We start from the raw sequence: 21,028 nt of genomic DNA, 5'->3' as shown, positions 1-21,028 counted from the left end.
GATCGGGGCCCCCAGTTCACATCTGCGCTCTGGGCACAGCTTGCCAACAGGTTGGGGATACAGCTACACCGCACCACAGCCTACCATCTGCAGTCCAATAGACTGGTCGAACGTCTGCACCTGCCACCTTAAGTCGGCACTCATGGCCCGCCTCACCAGTCCTGAATGGATGGACGAACTGCCTTGGGTGCTCCTGGGCATCCGCTCCACTCCCAAGGAAGATCTGCAGGCATCATCAGCTGAGCTGGTAAACGGTGCTCTTCTGGCACTACCTAGTGAGTTCATCAACACTCCTCATAATCCCCAGTGGTCGCTGCATGAACTACTTCTTCACCTCAGGGCACACTTGGACTCCTTCGAACTCCCACCGCCACCCAGGCATGGCACCCAGCTGATTCACGTTCCTGGCGAGCTGCTTTCCGCAGAGTTCATTTTCGTTCAGCAGGGTCCGACCGCGGAACCTCTGCAATGACCATACGAGGGGCCATACAGGGTTATACAGCATTCTGGCTCGACATTCATGCTAGACTTGGGCGGCAGGCATGAGCTGTTTAGTTCAAGCAGCGACCACTGGGGATAATGAGGAGTGTTGACGAACTCAACAGATAGTGCCAGCGGTGCACCGTAGACCAGCGGGGCAGCTGGCCAAAATAGCGCCATTGGGGGTTTCCCTTCCTTCCAGCTCGGGGCTCAGAAACCCACGCTTGGGGACCATGTGACGGCCGGATGACATCAGCGCCCTGCAGTGCGGTTCTCAGCCAGGTCCGGGCTGGGAGTATAAGTGCAGCCCAGCAGCCTGCAATAAACTAGTCTGCTCACTGAGCTCAACCCATCTGGTTGTGTGTGCTATTGCAGGAGCCGTGTAGCCGCCGCTACAGATGTTTAAAAATTGGCGCCCTCTAGAGGTCAGTTCACCAATCCATGCAACATGCAATCTCAAGCAACCGAAATTTGCTCATCTGGCATCTACCAATCCTCCTGGATACCAGGAGTTTTACTGTATTGGGGAAAATTTCCACATTTATGGAATTTCAGAAGTTTGTAAACGTGCACATATATTACATTCTGAATAGAGGCAGATCAAAGGGAATTTATTTATTTACTTAAATATTTTGACAGGCAGTGTGTCAGGTTGCAGACAGGCGTTTTGGCAGTTAATTATACAGTGAAATACTGGTTAGTCCATTGGAATGTAGGGGGTTACGGATCAAATCTGCTTCCCAGACCTCTAATTACAAAGGATGTCATGGTTGTCCTTGCGGTAGATCTTATACGTGCAGATCCCCCTGTCAAAAACGGCTTCACAGTTCCTTGGGACTTCAGGGGGCTGGACATACCTATGATGAGTGGAAAGGAGACATTGCTGTTACTGATCCCTCTCATAATTACATTTCTACATCATGATCTCAGGCAGCCATTCTCAACAGAGGCCCTAAGGACCTCCCACCCCCACCCCAGGGGCCACAGCGTATTTAGGTAAAAAGAGTAAAAAAACCCCACTCCCGCGCTGACACATTTATCCGTGGCCTCGTGCCCTGTCAAACCCAACCTGCCCATAAATTGGAGGAGCAACACCTGATATTCCAACTGGGCCCTCTCCAACTGGATGGAATGAACATCGACTTTTCCGGTTTCTCCCCATTCTCCCTCTCTTCCCTGTCCCTCCTGTCTTCTTTCCTCCAGCTCTCCTCCACCCCCCTTCCCTCTCCATTCACAGAGCCAACTCCTTCCTCCATCCACCCCACGCCCCCCCCACTTTGCTGGTGTGCCTTCCCTCCCTTATCTACTACAGCACCAGCGACCCTCAATATTGTGCCGACCTGTATGTACCTACCAATAAAAAATCTAAACCCTCTCTATTTTGTTTTCACCCATGTGCCTAAGTGTCTCTTAAATTGTTCTGGCCTCCACCACCACCCCTGGCAAGGGATTCCAAACCCCCCACAACTCTCTGTGTAAAAAATCCTGATGTCTCCCCTAAACTCCGCCCCCTTCACTTTGTACAGCACGATTAGCACGGTGCCAGTGGCCGAATCTGGTGCTGTCTGTAAGGAGTTTGTATGTTCTCCACACATATGCGGGGGTTCCCTCCGAGGGCTCCAGTTTCCTCTAAAGTGCCAGGGTCGTGGGTTAATTGGAAAGCACGGGCTTTCTGGGCCAAAGGGCCTTCCCCCATGCTGAATTGTTTTAAAAAAATTACATTAAAAATAATATTTTAACTGAAATTATCTTCAGACATCCAAGGAGATGGAAATGTTAATTTCAGAAAAACGGCCCCCGTAAAAAATCTGCGGTGCTGTAGAGACCACAGCATGTGACTTACTCTGAACAGCATATGGCAGTGACATTCCCACAGTAACAGGAGTAACAATCTTCATCCTTCCACATGGAACCCATGCTGTATGAAATCCCGTTTTTCAAACATTCTGCAAACAGGAAATCTTAGTGTTAAATGCTATCGGTCACAGCAGGGCTCGTCACAGAGCAGGGATATCAATTGGGATTGAACCTATAGCCCTTTTTCCACTAGGCCCTTTTATAAAGTGAAAAAATGCGACTGTAAGGGCGGAGATTCTCCGCCCTCACATTGGAGAACTTACCCCCTAAGGCCCTTTCCAGTGGACCCTCCCCCTTGAGGGTGGCGGCAGGAGCGGATATTAACCTGCGAACTCACCTTTCAGGTGCCAGCCTTAAAACGATGCTGCAGCGTTGCCTGGCCCACCTGAAAGGGCCTGTTCAACCAGAGGCACCTCAGAGCGCCCTCCAGAGCTGGTCAACGAGCTGACATGACATCAATTGAACAGCATCGAAGCAGAAGGACACAGGATTATGGCAGACCTGGAGCAGGCAAGGCAAATACTTCTGATGTTATCAGCCTGTGTCAGTGTTCAGGCTGAGATACGCCGAATCCTTGGTAAGGCCATTAGTGCTATTGAAAGTTTGCACTGATGCATCTCATCCTGACGATGGCAGGTGTCTGAACAAAGGAGTAGGGAAGGGGGGTGACAAAGGCAGAAGATGATAGGTGGAGAAAGGAGGGAGGGGGACAGCAGCCATGAGGGGAGAAGGGAGATGGCTGGGCTGGGTGGAAGAACTGGACAGACAGGAAAATGGGGAGGGGAAAGAGAGGGTGAGCAGGTTTAGTGGAAGGCAGTAAAGTCGATATTCACGCCATCTGGCAGGAGAGGGCCCAGACAAAAATAAGGTGTTGTTCCTTCAATCCGCGGGTGGTCAGGGTGGGATAGTACACAAGGCCATGGGCAGACATGCTAGTGTGGCAGTGTGACCCAGAATTGAAGTGCTGCGAATGGAGAGGAGGAGCTGGGCGAAGCAATCTCTCAGTCTGTGTCCGGTCTCTCCAATGTAGAGAAGGCCACAAAGGGAGCACCGGAGGCAGTAAATAAGTCCTCTGGATGTACAGGTGAAGTGTTGCTTCACATGAAAGGCCCTGGACTGTGGTGAGGGGGGAGGTGTAGGTGTAAGTGTTGCACCTCTTGCAGGTACAGGGGAAGGTGCCAGAGGTGCGATGGGTGAGGAGGGATGAGTGCACAAGGGAGTCGCAGAGGGAGCGGTCCCTGTGGAAGACTGAGAGAGGAGGAGAGGGAAAATTGAGTCTGGTGGTGGGATCCTGTAGTGAGCGCTGGAAGTTCTGGCGGATGATGTGTTAGATGCGGAGGCAGGTGGGGTGGTAGGTGAGGATGAGGGGGGATTCTGTGTTTGTTGTGTCTGGGGGCAGAGGGGGCCAGGGCAGATGAGTGGGAAATGGAGGATATGCGGGTGAGGGCTGAGTCGACAGTGGTGGAGGTGAAGCCACGTTTCAGAAGCTCTGAATTGGAAGACCTAATCTTGGGAACAGATGCGGTGGAGAAATTGAGAGGAGGGGGATGAATCCTTGCAGGGGGTAAGGTGTGAGGAATTGTAGCTGTAGGAGTTGGATGGTTTGTAGTATATGTTGGTGGAAAATTTGTCTCCCGAGTTGGAGACAGAGATCCACGAAAGGGAGAGTGTTATCGGAGATGGATCAGGTGAGTTTGGAGTGGAAGTTTGATGTGAAGTGGATGAAGTTGACAAGCCTATCGCAGATGCTGAGGCAACCCCAATGTAGTCATCGATATACTGGAGGAAGAGTTGGGGGTGGGGGGGTCTTGCCTATGTAGGTTTGCAGCATGGATGGTCCACAAAGCCCACAGACAGGCAGGAGTACCCATGCAGTACCTTAAGGGCTCAATGAAGGGCTCAAACCCAAAACGTCAGTTCTGTATCTTGACCGTTGCTACATAAAGGAGACTGTTTGACCAGCTGAGCTTCTCCAGCATTTTGATTTTTTACTGCAGAGATAGATGGTGTCTCCACTGAACATGTGGAGTGGGCAAGCTGAAGAGCTGCTGCCCTCTGGTGTCTGGGTGTAAGTATTGCAAGCAGCTCAGCCTCTGGGCCCTCTGAACTGACTGCCCATCAGAGATAGAAACAATAGCAAGGAATGGGATGCTGGAGGAATACAGTGGTCTGGGCGAGTAGAAATGACCAATCAAAGGAACCCTTCATGGATATCAAAGACAGAGGGCGATATTAAGTCAATAGAAGCTGGGGAGGGGCCAAGATGTGATAGGGTATAGGTCAGAGGTTGTGAGACAGGTTGTGGGCGAGTCCAATGGGTGCGTGAGCGGGGAGAAAGTAAGAACAGGGGAGGAGATGAGGTTGCCCAGAATATCATTGGAGCTAACTTCACCCAGACATAGAACACAGAACATTATAGTTCAGGCCCTTCATCCTCAGTGTTGTGCTGACCTATATATATCTACCCAAAGAAAATCTAAACCCTCTCTACCCTGTAACCCTCTATTTTTCTTTCATCCATGTGCCTGTCTAAGTGTCTCTTAAATGCCCCTATTGTTCCAGTCTCCACCACCACTCCTGGCAATGCATTCCAGGTATCTACAACTCTCTGTGTAAAAAAAACCCTTATCTCTGATGTCTCCCCTAAACTTTACCCCCCCCCCCTTTGTACGGCACGTTTAGTGTAGCAATTATCACAATGCTGTTACAGCGTTACACGCTGTTACACGCTGTCTAAAAGGAGTTCTCCCCGTGTCTGTGTGGGTTTCCTCTGGGGGCTCCTCCAACCTTTGAAGATGTAATGGGGGGTTGTAAGTCAATTGGATATAATTGGGAAGCACAGGCTTGTGGGCCAAAATGGCCTGTTTCTGTGCGGCATGTTTAAATTTAATAAAAAGATGCCCTTTGGGGTTTGCTACCCCTGCACTAGGTAAAAGATGCTGGCTGGTCCACCTTATCATCTTGTAAACCTCCTCTCATCCTTCTTTGCTCCAAAGAGAAAAGTCCCATCACTGCTAACCTTGCCTCTTAAGTCCTATTTTCCAATCCAGGCAACATCCTGGTAAATCTCCTCCGCACCCTCTCCATAGCTTCCACGTTCTTCCTGCAATGAGGTGACCAGAACTGAACACAATACGCTAAGTGAGGTCTTACCAGAGATTTGTAGAGCTGCAACATCACCTCATGACTCCTGAACTCATTCCCCCGACTAATGAAGCCCATTATCAATGAAGCCCAGCATCCCATCGGCCTTTATAACATGCAGAAAACCTTTAATCACACTCCCGATTTGTGCCCTGTAGATTCAAGATTCCATACGACACTTTTGGGTTCAGAGTCAGGCTGCAAATTGTTGCTAAAAGCAAAAATGAAACACTTTCATTCCAGTAAGATTCACACCATATGACTGATTGGATCTTATAACAATGGGAGGGTTTCATTTTCGGTGACTTGCTGAAGATTCCTTCATTGTCATTCAATAAAGACAGTTCAATATTACACACAATTAGTTTTTGCCTGCTGTAAGGCAGACAGATTTGCCATCGGCAGAAATTGCCTTAAGCGCTCCTTACAGCCAGAGAAAGAGAAGCACGCAGAGCCGCCAAGTGCCTGTGGATTCGCCCCCAGCGCTGTCGCAGCCTCCACAGCCATTCAGAGTCCAGTTCAAGTTATCGGCAGTCCAAGCTCCAGATCTGAACCTCTGACACAATTAGGAAACAGACAGTGCCCTCGGCACCCTCTTGCATCCTGGTTCACCCAGTCTCCAACAGTCCACCGACTGGTGTGAATCCCTCAGCTGCAGTCGGCGACAGCCTGAAGCCTGCGCAGGTTCCTCACCTTAAGTCACAAACAGTTCGCCGTCTGTGTGCTCTTCAGTCGCACAACCAGTCCTCTGCAGTGGTCACCGTCCCACAGGCCGTCTCCTCTGCTTCTCCAAATGACAGGAGACAGGAGGATGCACAGCCTCTGACCATCTCTTGATACGGCCGTTTTCTCATGAACTTTCCTCATCTGCACGTTCATGGTGGTGGCTTCCATGTTGATAATGTTGCCCGTGAGAAGGAGGAGCGAGCCATTGCTTGGCACTCGTGGCATGTTGCGTGTTACCCAGGGCTGCTTCACTGTGAATGGAACAGCTTGGCCATCAGTGAGCCCCCCATTTCTAACCCCATGAAGAAAGAATTTTTCCAGCATTCAGGGGATTCACGGTGGGCCTTTAACTCATTGGACTCCGCATTCTGATTTTCATGGACTACCAACAAGTGCATATAGTCCACATCCCGGCTTTCCGGGACTGGTTTTATACCCAACCACCAGCTGGTTTGGTGTTCGTAATGCAGTTTACCCAGTCCGGAGTGTATATTATGGAAATTTAAAAATGGCTGGCATCCAAGGGGTTAAATCTGCAGTCAATGGAGATTAGTTGCTCAAATTCAAGCTGCAAGTGACTGAAAATGAAACCCTTCCATTTGTTATAAGATCCTCAACCATCTGATTAATTAATCAATCAATCGGTCACTTACTGTTTCATTTTCATTTCCTGTCACAGCTTGTAGCCTGACTCTAAACCCAAGAACGTAGTATGGAAATAATTGTTGAAACTTGAGTTTTCCTTCCAAAAGAGCAAGATTATAGACCAAAAAGGAGTCAGGTCCAATATGAATTAAGCATTTTCCCCACAGGGATGTCATTACCCTGGGGTGTAAGAATGTACAGTGACCTCGAACAAAGGAAGAAAGGGAAAGGGAAAATGGGAGGAAGAGAGAAAGGGAAAGAGAAAGAGAAAAAGAGGGAGGGGAGAGAGAGAGGAAGAGGGGTTGAGAGGAAGAGAAAGAAAAAGAGAGATAGAGGGGAGAGAGAGAGACTGATAGGCAGACAAAAGCAGGTTGATATTATGAACTATCAACTAAACATCAAACAACTTACATTTATTTCAGTTACACACTGTAATTTGTCACAAGTATCAACCTGATAATTGTTGACCATTATTAAATGGTGACCAGAGATAATTATCTCCCATTTCCTCAAAATAAGATATATAAAAGCACCATGCTGGAGAAAGTCAGCAGGTTAAAGGGTATACTTAACGTAGCAAAGATAAAGTTGCAAAACTGATGTTTTGGGCTTGAGCCCTTCATCAAGGTACGAGGCAAAACGTAACCAGTCACCCGAGCTTTGCTCCAGCTCTCCACCCTCTTCCTTCTCCATTCACAGAGCTTCCCCCCACCACCCCCACCGTTTGCTAGCTTGCTCTCCCTCCCTTATCCACTGATCACCCTCCTGCCTGTTGTCCCCTGCCCCTACCCCCTCACCATTTTGTTTGGGCGCCTGCCTACATTTTGTTCACACCTTGATGAAGGGCTCAAGACTGAAACAATGGTTCTTTGCTACATAAAGAACACTGTTTGACCTGCTGAGTTTCTCCAGCGTTGTGTTATTACCTCAATCAAGGTGTCCTGCAGACTTTTGTGTTTTACTCATGGGATCTTTTATGTCCATTTTGGAGAGATGGCAAGATCCCGTTTGCTCCAACAGTTTTAGGCTTCCTTGCTTCTACATCATGAGTATGTGTTGGAAAATTGTGTTTAAAGCAGTGGAAGTGCCACACTGATGCTCTGTGTCAGTCAGATATTGCTCAAAGCACTTTTATGCACTTTGGGTCAGAGATACACGTCCCAATGCAGGGAGGAGTCTATACTGACGCCCACACTTCAAACTGAAGGAATTATTGTGGATCCTTTCTATCCATCAAAGAGTATCTTTGACCCGCTACCATCAGGAAGGAGGTACAGGAGCAGGACTACCAGGCTGGGAACCAACTCCTTCCCATCGGCTGTGAGATTGATTTACGGTATCCTGTAACCGATAAATGATTTTTAAATATTTATGCTTATTTATTTTATGTTATGTCTTTATGTATATACAAAGTAATGCAATCAGTGGCTAATCGTTGCGAGGTTCATTTTTTATTCATTGCGAGGAGTTTGAGGAGATACGGTTTGTTACCAAAGAATTTTGCAAATTTTTGCTGGTGTACCGTGGTTGCATCGGTGTTTTTAAAGTGCCCTGTAAAACAGAGTTAACTGAGCAATTTGCTGGCTTAGCACCCCATTCACAGGGCAGTTTGAAAGGGTCTGACATGGTTAGGCACGTCAGAAACCAACCGGGTCACTGTCCTACCTCGGAGGTAGTCAGGGAACCCATTAAAACTTACCCAGGTCACGTCCTCCCGTGGCCTGAAAGCGAAATGGCCAACCCAGTTACTCCTGTGACATCAGAAGGGGAGTGAGGGTTCACTAGCAGGGCAGATGGGTCGCTGTGATCGGTGGGCCAGTGGGGGGGTGGGGTTGGGGAAGAAGGCCACAATCAGCTGCTGCAAGGGCAGAGGAGTTGGCTGCTGTGGGGGCAGAAAGGTTGGCTGCCACGGGAGTGGAGGGGTTGGCTGCTGAGGGGATGTGTGTGTGGAGTGCATGTGTGTGTGTGTGTGTGTGTGTGTGTGTGTGTGTGTGTGTGTGTGTGCACGCGTGTGTGTGTGTGTGTGTGTGTGTGTGTGTGGAGTGCGTGTGCGCTGTGGTACAGAGAAACACTATTTCATCTGGTTGAATATGTAATCCGATGTTCATAAACTTGAACTTGAACTGTACCAAGGGAGGTTCTGTCCTTTAGTTGAGACTGTCCTTTAGTTGAGACTCCTCCCCCAGTGAATGTAAAAAAAAATCAACAGCATGTCATCAAGATAAAGTGGAAGGTTAACCCTGGTGACCTTATCCTTCCACAACAGCATTTTTTTGACTAAAAGATCTGTTAATTATTACTGTACATTGATGTTTGTGGGAGTTTGCTCTGCACATTTTAATGTTTCTGTTTTAAACTATAACAAAGATAACAATCGAGAGGCTGTTGAAAGATACCATGAGATAAAAACAAATTTAGTAGAAGATAGTTTGCAGTTAAAAATTACAATCATTCTTCTCTCTCTCTTTCTCATACACACTTGTGGATGCGCACACACACTCACACACACACATGCACACACACACTCACACCCTGTCCCTCTCCCACTTCACTAATTTCTCACATTTTCTCTCTTCTCCCTTTCTCTCATTTTCTCGTTCCTTCTTGTTTTTCTCCTTGTTTCATGTTCTCCCTTTCTTTTTTATCGTTCTTTTTCACTTCATTCTCTTCTCTCTTTGATCTTTTTCTACCTTCTCTTGTCTCCTATTTTTTCCTTCTCTCACTTGCTCTCTCTTTTCCTCTCTCTCTTGCTTTATTTGTTATATTTAAGACCTGCCTCTGTCTACCCAGTGGAGGAGAAAGGGTGTTGGTATCAGATAGTGACTTACCCCTCTGTGTCTTCATCACAAATTTGCAATCATCACTGCATATATCAAAAGCCATCAGGAGCAGTGTGGCGCACACAAAGATTGTCTGCAAGACCATGTATGCATTAAAATGGGAAGGAATGAAACAATCTGTCACCTCCCGTTATCTCCTTCTCCGCAGTTTGTCACAAGAGAGTAGGTCACAGTTCAAGCCTGGTTCAGTTCAAAAGTTCAAAGTTCGGATTTATGGTCAGAGAACATATATGACAGCACATACAACCCTGAGATTCTTTTTACTGCGGACCAGGAAGAATTTCTACTAATAGGCAGGGCAAATAATTGAACTCAAGGAAAGATATGTTCCCAAGAGAGAAAAGTAAGCAAAGAAAGAAATGTAAACTAGGCCGGGCCAGGGAGACATTTTGAGAGAGTTGCCCCAGCGGCGAGCGACATCAACTGGCTCTTCATCCCATGCGCCACCATTTTATTCAAACACAACTTTATTGAAACTTTATTTAAACAGGGTCACAGCCGGGGTGCTCGTTGGCTGAATGTTTGCTCCCACCTTCACCAAGGGGTTGTGTGTCACTTTGGAGAACATTTACTTCTACAATTTTAAATTTTTATTTATTTCCTCAATTTTTTTTTTGCCAGTTGCCTGGGGTTACGGTTTCTTGAATTCCAGATAGCCTGGGTTTTACTGCATATAGATGAGAACTTGAATCACCAAGGCACGAACCAAATGCTTCAATTGAATGAATGGATTGGTCTGGGTAAGTAATGGTTTGAAGAGCTGTTCAACTCTGTGGTCAAAAAGTCAGGCCCTTCGGCCCTACGTCCATGTTGCCCAAGTAGTCCACCAGAGCTTGTCCCCATTTGCCTCCACATGACCCACATCCTTCTGGATCTTTCCTGTCCCTGTCCCTGACCTCTTTGCCTGCTATCCCACTGCACTATCTGTATGAAATGGCTCCATTCAGGTCCTCTTTTCACCTTCTCCCTCTCATCTTAAACCTTGCCCCCTCTGCATGGAAGAAGATATTTGGATCATTGTGTCACCGTGCTATAGAAAAGATGTCATCGAGCTGGAGATGGTGCAGAGAAGATTGATGAAGATCTTAAATTTAAATTACATTTTATTGACAGCAGGGACTCGAGCACCTGAGCTGTCGGGAGAGGTGGAGCAGGCTGGGGTTTTATCCCTTGGAGAGCAAGAGGATGAGGGGTGATCTCCTCGAGGTGTACAAAATCACGAGAGGAATCGATCGAGTGAATGCAGAGTCTTTTGCCCAGAGTAGGGGAATCGTTAACTAGAGGTCATAGGTTTAAGTTGGGTGGGGGGGCGGGGTGGAGAGATTTAATGGGAACCTTTTTTTAGATAGAGGATAGTGGGTATATGGAATGGACTGCCGGAGGAGGTGGTTGGGGCAGGTACCATTGCAATGTTCAAGAGAACATTGGATGGATACATGGAAAGGATGGGTTTAGATGGGCCAAATGCAGGCAGGTGAGAAGTTTTGGTCAAGTTGGGCCAAAGTGCCTGTTTCCACACTCTACGACTCCACATCTATTTATATTATCAATGTCCCTCAAAATGTTTAATATACAATCACTTCTCAACCCTCTAAGCTCCAGGATAAAAGGTCCTAGTCTATCCTAGTCTATTTGAAGTCCTAGACTTCAAATCTTTGTATTGGAACGATACAGAGAAGATTAACATGGCACTGTGCAAGGATGACATGCAAATTTGTGAAGCGTTAATTTTTTGGATGTGACACAGCGCAACGCCTTTACAGCGCTAGAGATTGGGACCAGGGTTCGAATCCAGCGTTGTCTGTGCATTCTCCCTGCGTCTGCGTTGGTTTTACCCTGGGGGCTCCAGCTTCTTCTCATCATTTGAAACGTAGCAGGGGTGTAGATTAATTGGGCGTAAATTGGGCAGCACGGACTCGTAGTCCAAATGGCCTGTTACTGTGCCTGTATGCATAAACCTTTTAAAAATTGAATCATTTTCTCCAATGAGATGTTTCTCTTCCTCTCCATTTCTGGGCCCCGTTGACAGCTGAGTTTCTTTAACTCTTCTTTTTTTTTAGTTTTTTATTTTTCACACCATAAATCACATTACCCATGGTACACACTTTTTCCTTTTCACACATATACAGTGCCATTTTCTCCACCCCCTCCCTCCTCCCATCCCACCCTCCCTACCTCCCCCCTCCCGTCCATTTAAGGTATACAATCTAGGATACATTAAACCAGTCAGACAATGTTGTCATTTAATAAAAATACACCAGAAATTCTACTGAGTCCATTCTTTTCATTTCCTTTTCCTTCCATTAACTTAGGTAATGATTGTCCCCGGTAGGTTTTCACTATTGTATTTAATGTAAGGCTCCCATTTTTGATCGAATATTTCAATATTATTTCTTAAACTATATGTTATTTTTTCTAATGGAATACATTTATTCATTTCTATATACCATTGTTGTATTTTCAAATTATCTTCCAATTTCCAGGTTGACATAATACATTTTTTTGCTACGGCTAGAGCTATCTTAACAAACCTTTTTGTGCATCCTCCAAATCAATTCCAAATTCTTTGTTTTTTATGTTACTTAGGAGGAAGATCTCTGGATTCTTTGGTATATTGTTTTCTGTTATTTTATTTAATATCTGATTTAGATCTTCCCAAAATTTTTTACTTTCTCACATGTCCAGATTGCATGAATTGTTGTTCCCATTTCTTTTTTACATCGAAAACATCTATCAGATACTGTTGGGTCTCATTTATTTAACTTTTGAGGTGTAATGTGTATCCAGTTATATTGTATCATACGTAACCTCGTATTTATTGTATTTCTCATCTTTCCGGAGCATAACTTCTCCCATGTTTCCTTTTTTATCTTTATATTTAAATCTTGTTCCCATTTTTGTTTAGTTTTACCATTTGTTTCCTCATTCTCCTTTTCTTGCAGTTTAATATACATATTTGTTATAAATCTTTTGATTATCATTGTATCTGTAATCACATATTCAAGGTTACTACCCTCTGGCAAACTCAAACTGCTTCCTAATTTATCCTTCAAGTAGGATCTCAATTGGTAATATGCCAGCGCTGTATCTTGAGTTATATTGTACTTATCTTTCATTTGTTCAAAGGATAAGAATCTATTTCCTGAAAAACAATTTTCTATTCTTTTAATCCCTTTTTTTTCCCATTCTCTAAAGGAAAGGTTATCTATTGTAAAAGGGAGTAACTTGTTTTGCGTCAATATTAGTTTTGGTAATTGATAATTTGTTTTATTTCTTTCTACATGAATCTTCTTCCAAATATTGAGGAGATGATGTAATACTGGAGAACTTCTATGTTATACCAATTTTTCATCCCATTTATATAATATGTGTTCAGGTATCTTTTCCCCTATTTTATCTAATTCTAATCTGGTCCAATCTGGCTTTTCCCTTGTTTGATAAAAATCTGATAGGTATCTTAATTGTGCGGCTCTATAATAATTTTTAAAGTTTGGCAGTTGTAAGCCTCCTTGTTTATACCATTCTGTTAATTTATCTAGTGCTATCCTCGGTTTCCCCCCCTCCATAAAAATTTCCTTATTATTTTCTTTAACTCCTTGAAGAATTTCTCTGTCAGTTGTATTGGCAATGCCTGAAATAAGTATAATATCCTTGGAAAAATGTTCATTTTAATACAGTTTATCCTTCCTATTAGTGTTAGTGGTAAATATTTCCAATGCTCTAAATCGTCCTGTAATTTTTTTCATTAGTGGATAATAATTGAGTTTATATAGTTGGCCGAGATTTTTGTTTATTTGTACACCTAGGTATCTTATTGCTTGCATTTGCCATCTAAATGGTGATTCCTTCTTAAATTTTGAGAAATCCGCATTATTCATAGGCATTGCTTCACTTTTATTTACGTTTATCTTGTAACCCGACACTTCTCCATGTTCCTTCAATTTCTTATATAATTCTTTTATTGATAGTTCTGCTTCTGTTAAGTACTCTATAATATCATCCGCAAATAAACTGATTTTATATTCCTTGTCTTTTATTTTTATTCCTTTTATATTATTATCTGTTCTTATCAATTCTGCTAGTGGTTCTATAGCTAACGCAAACAATAAAGGTGATAGTGGGCATCCCTGCCATGTTGACCTGCTTAAGTTAAATTGCTTTGATACATGTCCATTTACTGTCACTTTCGCTAACGGTCCCTTATATAATGCTTTAATCCAATTAATATACTTCTCCGGTAAACTGAATTTTTGCAATACTTTGAACAAATAATTCCATTCTACTCTGTCAAAGGCCTTCTCTGCGTCTAAAGCAACTGCTACTGTAGGTGCTTTATTCCCTTCTACTGCATGAATTAAGTTAATAAATTTACAAATATTGTCTGTTGTGCGTCTTTTTTTGATAAATCCAGTTTGGTCTAAATTTACCATTTTCGGTACATACATAATCTGTTTGCTAATAGTTTAGCTATTATCTTATAATCTGTGTTAAGTAAAGATATTGGTCTATATGACGCTGGTGAGAGTGGATCTTTCCCTTGCTTTAGTATTACTGTAATTATTGCTGTTTTACATGAATCTGGTAAGCTTTGTGTTTTATCAATCTGGTTGATTACTTCCAGGAGGGCCGGAATTAATAAGTCTTTAAATGTTTTGTAGAATTCTATTGGGAATCCATCCTCTCCTGGTGTCTTATTATTTGGTAATTTTTTTATTATCTCTTGTATTTCTACTATTCCAAATGGCTCTGTTAATTTATTTTGTTCCTCTATTTGTAGTTTTGGTAGTTCAATTTTAGTTAGAAATTCCTCTATCTTCCCTTCTTTCCCTTCGTTTTCAGTTCGGTATAATTGTTCATAGAATTCTCTAAAGTTTTCCTTAATTTCTTTTGGATTATATGTAATTTGTTTGTCTTTTTTCCTTGATGCCAATACCATTTTCTTAGCTTGTTCTGTCTTAAGCTGCCATGCTAGGATTTTGTGCGTTTTCTCACCTAGTTCATAATATTTCTGTTTTGTCTTCATTATATTCTTCTCCACCTTATATGTTTGTAGTGTTTCATATTTTATTTTTTTATCCGCCAATTCTCTTCTTTTAGTTGTATCTTCCTTCATTGCTAATTCTTTTTCTATATTTACTATTTCCCTTTCCAACTGCTCTGTTTCCTGATTATAGTCCTTCTTCATCTTGGTTACTTAACTTATTATTTGCCTTCTAATGAATGCTTTCATTGCATCCCATAGTATAAACTTATCTTCCACTGATTCCGTATTTATTTCAAAATACATTTTTATTTGTTTTTCAATAAATTCTCTAAAATCCTGCCTTTTAAGTAACATGGGGTTTAATCTCCATCTATACATTCTTGGAGGGATGTCCTCTAACTTTACTGTCAATATTAAGGGTGAATGGTCCGATAGTATTCTAGCTTTATATTCTGTTTTTCTTACTCTATCTTGCATACGAGCTGATAACAAAAATAGGTCTATTCTTGAGTATGTTTTATGTCTAGCCGAGTAATATGAATATTCCTTTTCCTTTGGGTGTTGTTTCCTCCATATATCCAAAAGTTGCATTTCTTCCATCGATTTAATTATAAATTTGGTTACTTTATTCTTTCTGTTAATTTTTTCCCAGTTTTGTCCATATTTGAATCCAAATTCAGGTTGAAATCCCCTCCTATTAATATGTTCCCTTGCGTATCTGCTACCTTCAAAAAGATATCTTGCATAAACTTTTGATCTTCTTCGTTAGGTGAATATACATTGAGTAGATTCCAAAACTCCGAATATATCTGACATTTTATCATTACATATCTCCCTGCTGGATCTATTATTTCCTCTTCTATTTTAAATGGCACATTTTTACTAATTAATATAGCTACTCCTCTTGCTTTTGAATTATACGATGCTGCTGTTATGTGTCCTACCCAATCTCTCTTTAATTTCTTGTGCTTCAATTCAGTTAAATGTGTTTCTTGCACAAATGCTATATCAATTTTTTCTTTTTTCAGTAAATTTAGCAGTTTCTTCCTTTTAATTTGGTTATGTATTCCATTAATATTTAAAGTCATATAGTTCAACGTAGCCATTTTATACTTTGTTTATCTTCCCTTTCCATTTCTCCATCATTACCTTTCCTTCTTATCCTTTTCTGTTTTCTTGTTTTGACCCTTTATAAGACAACATTCCTAAAACATCAAACATTTTCCTTATTCTCCTATTTAAAACTTCTTTAGCCCCAATCTCCCCTTCCCCTCCTGAGTTGTCCTTTATCCCTTGTCGGACAACCACATCTCCCCTTTCCATTTGGATTTGCGAATTCACTCGCAAGCGTCAGCTGATTTTACAGTGACCGCAACTCCCCCCCCACCCAGCCCCCCCCCAGAAAAGATTTCACTTTTCATATGTAACAAAGGTCACTCTTTTAGTTCCCTCCTTATTCCCTCTATTCCATTTCCTTCCCTTATTAATTCTTGTCTATACTATCTATATTTTCCTCTAAATACAGATACATTCATGTAAATACAGATACTTTACCCTCTTTACCCACATACATATAAATCGTGGTAATTTTTACTCTTATTACATATCTTCATCTCTCTGCTTGTTTTGTAGTTGTTCTGCAAATTTCCTTGCTTCCTCTGGATCCGAGAATAGTTTTTTTTTCCATAAGATCGTTTTCAATGTATTGAACTCCTTTCTCTTCTTCAGGAGTTCAAAACTTATGTGTCTTTTTAGTTCTCAGTCTTTTGTACTCTCGTTACATGTCTTCATCCCTCAGTCTATTTTGTAATTGTTCTGCAAATTTTCGTGCTTCCTCTGGATCCGAGAATAGTCTGTTTTGTTGTCCTGGAATAAATATTTTCAATACCGCTGGATGCTTTAGTATAAATTTATACCCTTTCTTCCATAAAATCGCCTTTGCTGTATTGAACTCCTTTCTCCTCTTCAGGAGTTCAAAACTTATATCTGGATAAATGAAGATTTATTGCCCTTTGTACTCCAGTGTCTTGTTGCCCTCTCTTACTTTTTCCATTGTCTTCTCCAGTACCTTTTCTCTTGTAGAATATCTTAGGAATTTTACTAAAATAGATCTTGGCTTTTGTTGTGGTTGTGGTTTAAAGGCCAATGCTCTATGTGCCCTTTCTATTTCCATTTCTTGCTGTAGTTCTGGACATCCTAGGATCCTGGGGATCCAATCTTTTATAAACTCTCTCATATTCTTGCCTTCTTCATCTTCCTTAAGGCCCACTATCTTTATGTTATTTCTTCTGTTATAATTTTCCATTATATCTATTTTCTGAGCTAACAGTTCTTGTGTCTCTATAACTTTTTTATTAGATTCCTCTAATTTCTTTTTTAAGTCCTCTACCTCCATTTCTACTGCTGCTTCCTGCTCTTCCATCTTGTCCATTCTCTTTCCCATTTCTGTTAAGGTCATATCTATTTTATTCATTTTCTCTTCTGTATTGTTTATTCTTCTTCTTAAATCATTAAATTCTTGCGCTTGCCATTCTTTAAATGACTCCATGTATTCTTTAATAAGAGAAAGTAAATCCTTTATCTTGCCTTTCCCTTCTTCTATTTCACTGTACTCTTCCTCTTCCTCTTCTTCTTCCTCTGGGTTGGCCATCTGTTGTTTCTTTGTTGCCCTTTTCTTCTCTTCTTTCTTGTTTTCGTTGTCTTCTATGTTCTCCTCTTGCTGCAGGTGTTCTGCAGCTGTCATTTCCGGCTGTGGAGATTGACTCCCCAGCTGGTCACCCCTCCCGTCGGTGTGTTTTTTTGCATGCGCATGCGCGATTGCGCACTTTTACTCGGCTCAGCGAGCCATTTTTGTAGTCCACTTTCTACCGACCTGAGGGAGCGGGTTTCTCTCTCCACCGCGGGCCTCTTCGAACAGGTAAGGCCTTCTCCTTCTTCCTCCGTTGTCTTCTCTTCCTCTCTTCTTACCGTTGATTTCGATTTTTCTTTTTTCGTCGCCATCTTCTTTCCACCTTTATACTCACTTTTCTTTAATTTTTATTTTTGTGCCTTTGTGGAGAGGGCTGGAGTTCACCGTCCGGCCACTACTCCATCACGTGACTCCGCCCTTTCTTTAACTCTTCAAGGTGAAATGGTTCTTCATTGAGTCAATTACTTTGTCACTGAATTTACTGGACCAGGGAGCAAATACATTCAGCGATGAGAAAGCTCCTTTTTGTCCCTCATGCCCATTCTCGATCTGTGAGTTTCCAGGCTCATTGCTCCTTCCCTGGAACCCCACACATCTTGGAATATATCAGAGAAGGTAAGGAAGGAAAGGCCATTCAGCTCTCAAGCCCATGACTGCTCCCCCTTGCCTTGGTTCCATATCCAGCAGTAAAAACACACAGAAATGCTGGAGGAACTTGGCTAGTCTCGCAACATCCATAGGAGGTAAAGATATATCACCGACATTTCGGGCCTGAGGCATAAGCAAAAAGCAGGCAGCAGCTGAATTAAGACTGGGGAGAGAGGGGGAAGAACGGGAAGGGGAGGAGTCCAGACCAATAGACGAAAAGATGTTAATTGGTTATGATAAGAGGAAAGATGAGAATTGGTTTTGGCTCTGTGAAAGGATACAGGGGGAAAGAGGAGAGAGAAAAAGAGAGAGAGAGAGAGAGAGATAGAAAACTATTGGAAAGAAATTTTTAATGCCTTTTCGATTATAATCCGGGTGGAGCTATGACCCAATTCAATAACTACTTTGTCGGGAGCTATTGACCAAGACATAGGAAGATTTTCTGTACCTGTTCATTGGGTGTGCTCTTCTCTACATTGTTGGCTAGAAAAATCAAATGGAAAGACTCAAGACCTCCAAAAGTGTCCTGTTTAAGTCTAGAAAAAAAATTAGATATCATTGTAATGCACGTCAAAAGAACCAAAGACTTGTTGATCCAAACTAAGGATTTTATTAACTAAAAGACTGGAACATATCACAAATAGGTCGACCAGTCCAGAATGACCTGGTCTGGCTAGGAGCAAATTTTAAGACCTGCCAGTAGGTGTGGCTACACTCTCAGCCAATCACAGTCATCCTACACTACCATCTGTACATATGTACATATACACATTGGTGATAGAATCTGTACTATCACACTCATGTATTTGATCTACCGGTGAAATTTGAAGATATGTGTCTTATTTTCATGTGACGTAAATGTTTTTAATGTGATTAGATGTACACGCTCTTCCAGATGAAATATAGTCTTACCTTTGTTTTTTGATTTACAGTAGGAGCCAAACACTACCAAATATTAAGGATTAAGCTGTGTTTTTTATTAGAGTAGGTGAGGTGGAGTTTTTCATAATTTTGATTTTTTTTTTCATTTCCACCCATGGCAGTGGAGGGAGGTCGAGTTTTTACAGTTTGAAGTTTTATATTAATAGACTGAAACCCCATTATAAAGCAATCATTTGGATCCACAAAGCAGCATCATGAAAAACGCGAGGTTATTCTCAATCAGGGTTTCACATATACAGCGAGAACATCACCAGCAGGGTTTCAACCTGCCTCACCTCCATTTCAACCGAATCCCAGTCCTACCTGGCCACACTCTAGCTGCATTGCTTGGGCATCAGCTCCCTGCACAGGAGTAGAACCTTCAGCAGCTGTACAAGCTGAGGCAGTTGGCCATGCGCTGGCCATGTTGGAAGAGAGCGCATTGCCCGTCCATGCTGCAGCTAGACAACAACCCACTGTGCTGCGATAGCCGCCTGCGGTCGGACCGGCCCGGCCTTCTGCTTCGACCAGCGGCTGCCGGTGTGTGCGTCTCCAGCTGATCTGCGGGGCACCTGGCGGCTAGAACTCCACAGTGCCACCACTTGCTGGCCTGCCACAAGCCCTGTATCCAGGATGTTATATCCGATTTTGTGTTAAATTGGATCACATTAAATCAGGGTTTCACTGTATACGCCATATTGTTTTTTCAGTTTTGTTCCCTTTTCTTCATTGTGTTTAATAAAAAAAACATTTTTAAAAATTGAAAAAGAAAGAGAGAGAGAGAGAGAGAGAGAGAGAAACCGAACTAGAGGAAAGAAGACGGGGGAAGAAGATGAGGTGGGGGGGTGGTGGGTTTAACGGCAGTGCATGAGCCCATGAATAAATATGTCAGCAAGGGAATGGGACAGGGAACTGAAATGGGTGGCCACTGGGAGATTCACGCTGTTACGGCAGACAGACCCCAAGGTGCTCACGATGTGATCTCCCATTTTGTGTCCAATCTCTCCAATGTAGCGGAGACCACATGGTTCAGGCTCAAAACATCGGTTATATACATCTTACCTCCTAGGGACACTGCAAGACCGGCTGAGTTCCTCCAGCATTTCTATGCGTTTTTACGACAATCACAGACTTTCGTGTTTCCCTCCAAATCTGACAGGGTCATTGCAATGCTATCACTGTCCCTGGTTCAAATCTGGCACAGTCTGTAAAGAGTTTGTACCTTCTCCCCATGACCAGTGTGGGTTTCCTCCAAGTGTTCCGGTTTCCTCCCACCATCCAAAACATACGAGATTGTTAGATTAATTGGGCAGCATGGGTTTCATGGGGTGGAAGGACCTCCTACCATGTTCTATCATTAAAATTAAACAAGGGTATTTTTATGAATATGTCTGTATGGTACAGATCTAATGCTCCCACATTGATCAGCTGAGTTGGAGACTTTTGTAATTGAGGAAGAGAATACTGCACCTCCTTTCCTTTAATGATTGAAGTGTTTTACTCCTGGCTGTTGTGGGTAATGTCCCATCTGGCTGGACTGGGCTGAACCACTCAGGCAGCCCTGTAAAACTTCCCCTCAATGTACATGCACAGAGACTGAGGTGGGAATGTAGACTGACCTGGGCCATCACTGGTGCTCTGGGTCTTCACTGATGGTCCTGAAGAGGGGACTCTCCATAGACGACGAGGAACTCCACTACGTTCCTTCAATATAAAAGGCAACACAGAAAATCCTCTCAATCAGAATCTGGAGCACACTGGTTGCAATGTGCATCAGGAGGAGTTCCTAATACTTTGTATCGAGGACAGAGTTTAGTGGCAGATGATGCTGCTGGTTACCATCCAGGCTCTGGAAAAGAAAGACTTGTATTTATATCAATCCCTGGCACATCCCAAGGTACTAAAACAACCAATGAATTGCTTATGAAATGTGGCCACTGTTATAATGTAGACAAATTGTGAAGAAAGCACATTAGTGCCTCAACGTCCTCAGGATTTGTGGAGATACGGTATGGCATCAGAAACCTTGACAAACATTTGAATTTTAAAACTTAGACATCCAGCACAGTAACAGGCTCTTTGGGTCCACAAGCC

General features: G+C 43.0%; 1 protein-coding gene and 1 pseudogene across 2 annotated transcripts; one reads left to right on the top strand and one right to left on the bottom strand.

Moving 5' to 3' along the window:
- Nucleotides 1-1,070: 1,070 nt before the first annotated feature.
- LOC138754132 (beta-microseminoprotein-like) lies at nt 1,071-20,783 on the bottom strand. Of its 2 annotated transcripts, XM_069917986.1 has the most exons (5): nt 20,554-20,783; nt 18,462-18,549; nt 9,681-9,765; nt 2,324-2,426; nt 1,071-1,337 (listed from the first exon to the last, which is right to left on the bottom strand). In XM_069917986.1, the coding sequence occupies exons 3-5, from the start codon at nt 9,733-9,735 to the stop codon at nt 1,229-1,231; spliced, it is 267 nt and encodes an 88-aa protein (XP_069774087.1). In that variant the 5' UTR covers nt 9,736-9,765; nt 18,462-18,549; nt 20,554-20,783; the 3' UTR covers nt 1,071-1,228. The 2 variants fall into 2 exon arrangements, with proteins under 2 accessions (XP_069774087.1, XP_069774086.1); XM_069917985.1 differs by lacking the exon at nt 18,462-18,549.
- LOC138755985 (U6 spliceosomal RNA) lies at nt 11,327-11,426 on the top strand (annotated as a pseudogene).
- Nucleotides 20,784-21,028: the final 245 nt, after the last annotated feature.

The sequence above is a fragment of the Narcine bancroftii genome, chromosome 2, assembly GCF_036971445.1.
Source record: "Narcine bancroftii isolate sNarBan1 chromosome 2, sNarBan1.hap1, whole genome shotgun sequence".
NCBI lineage: Eukaryota > Metazoa > Chordata > Chondrichthyes > Torpediniformes > Narcinidae > Narcine > Narcine bancroftii.
This window is presented reverse-complemented; position numbering and strand designations above follow the sequence as displayed.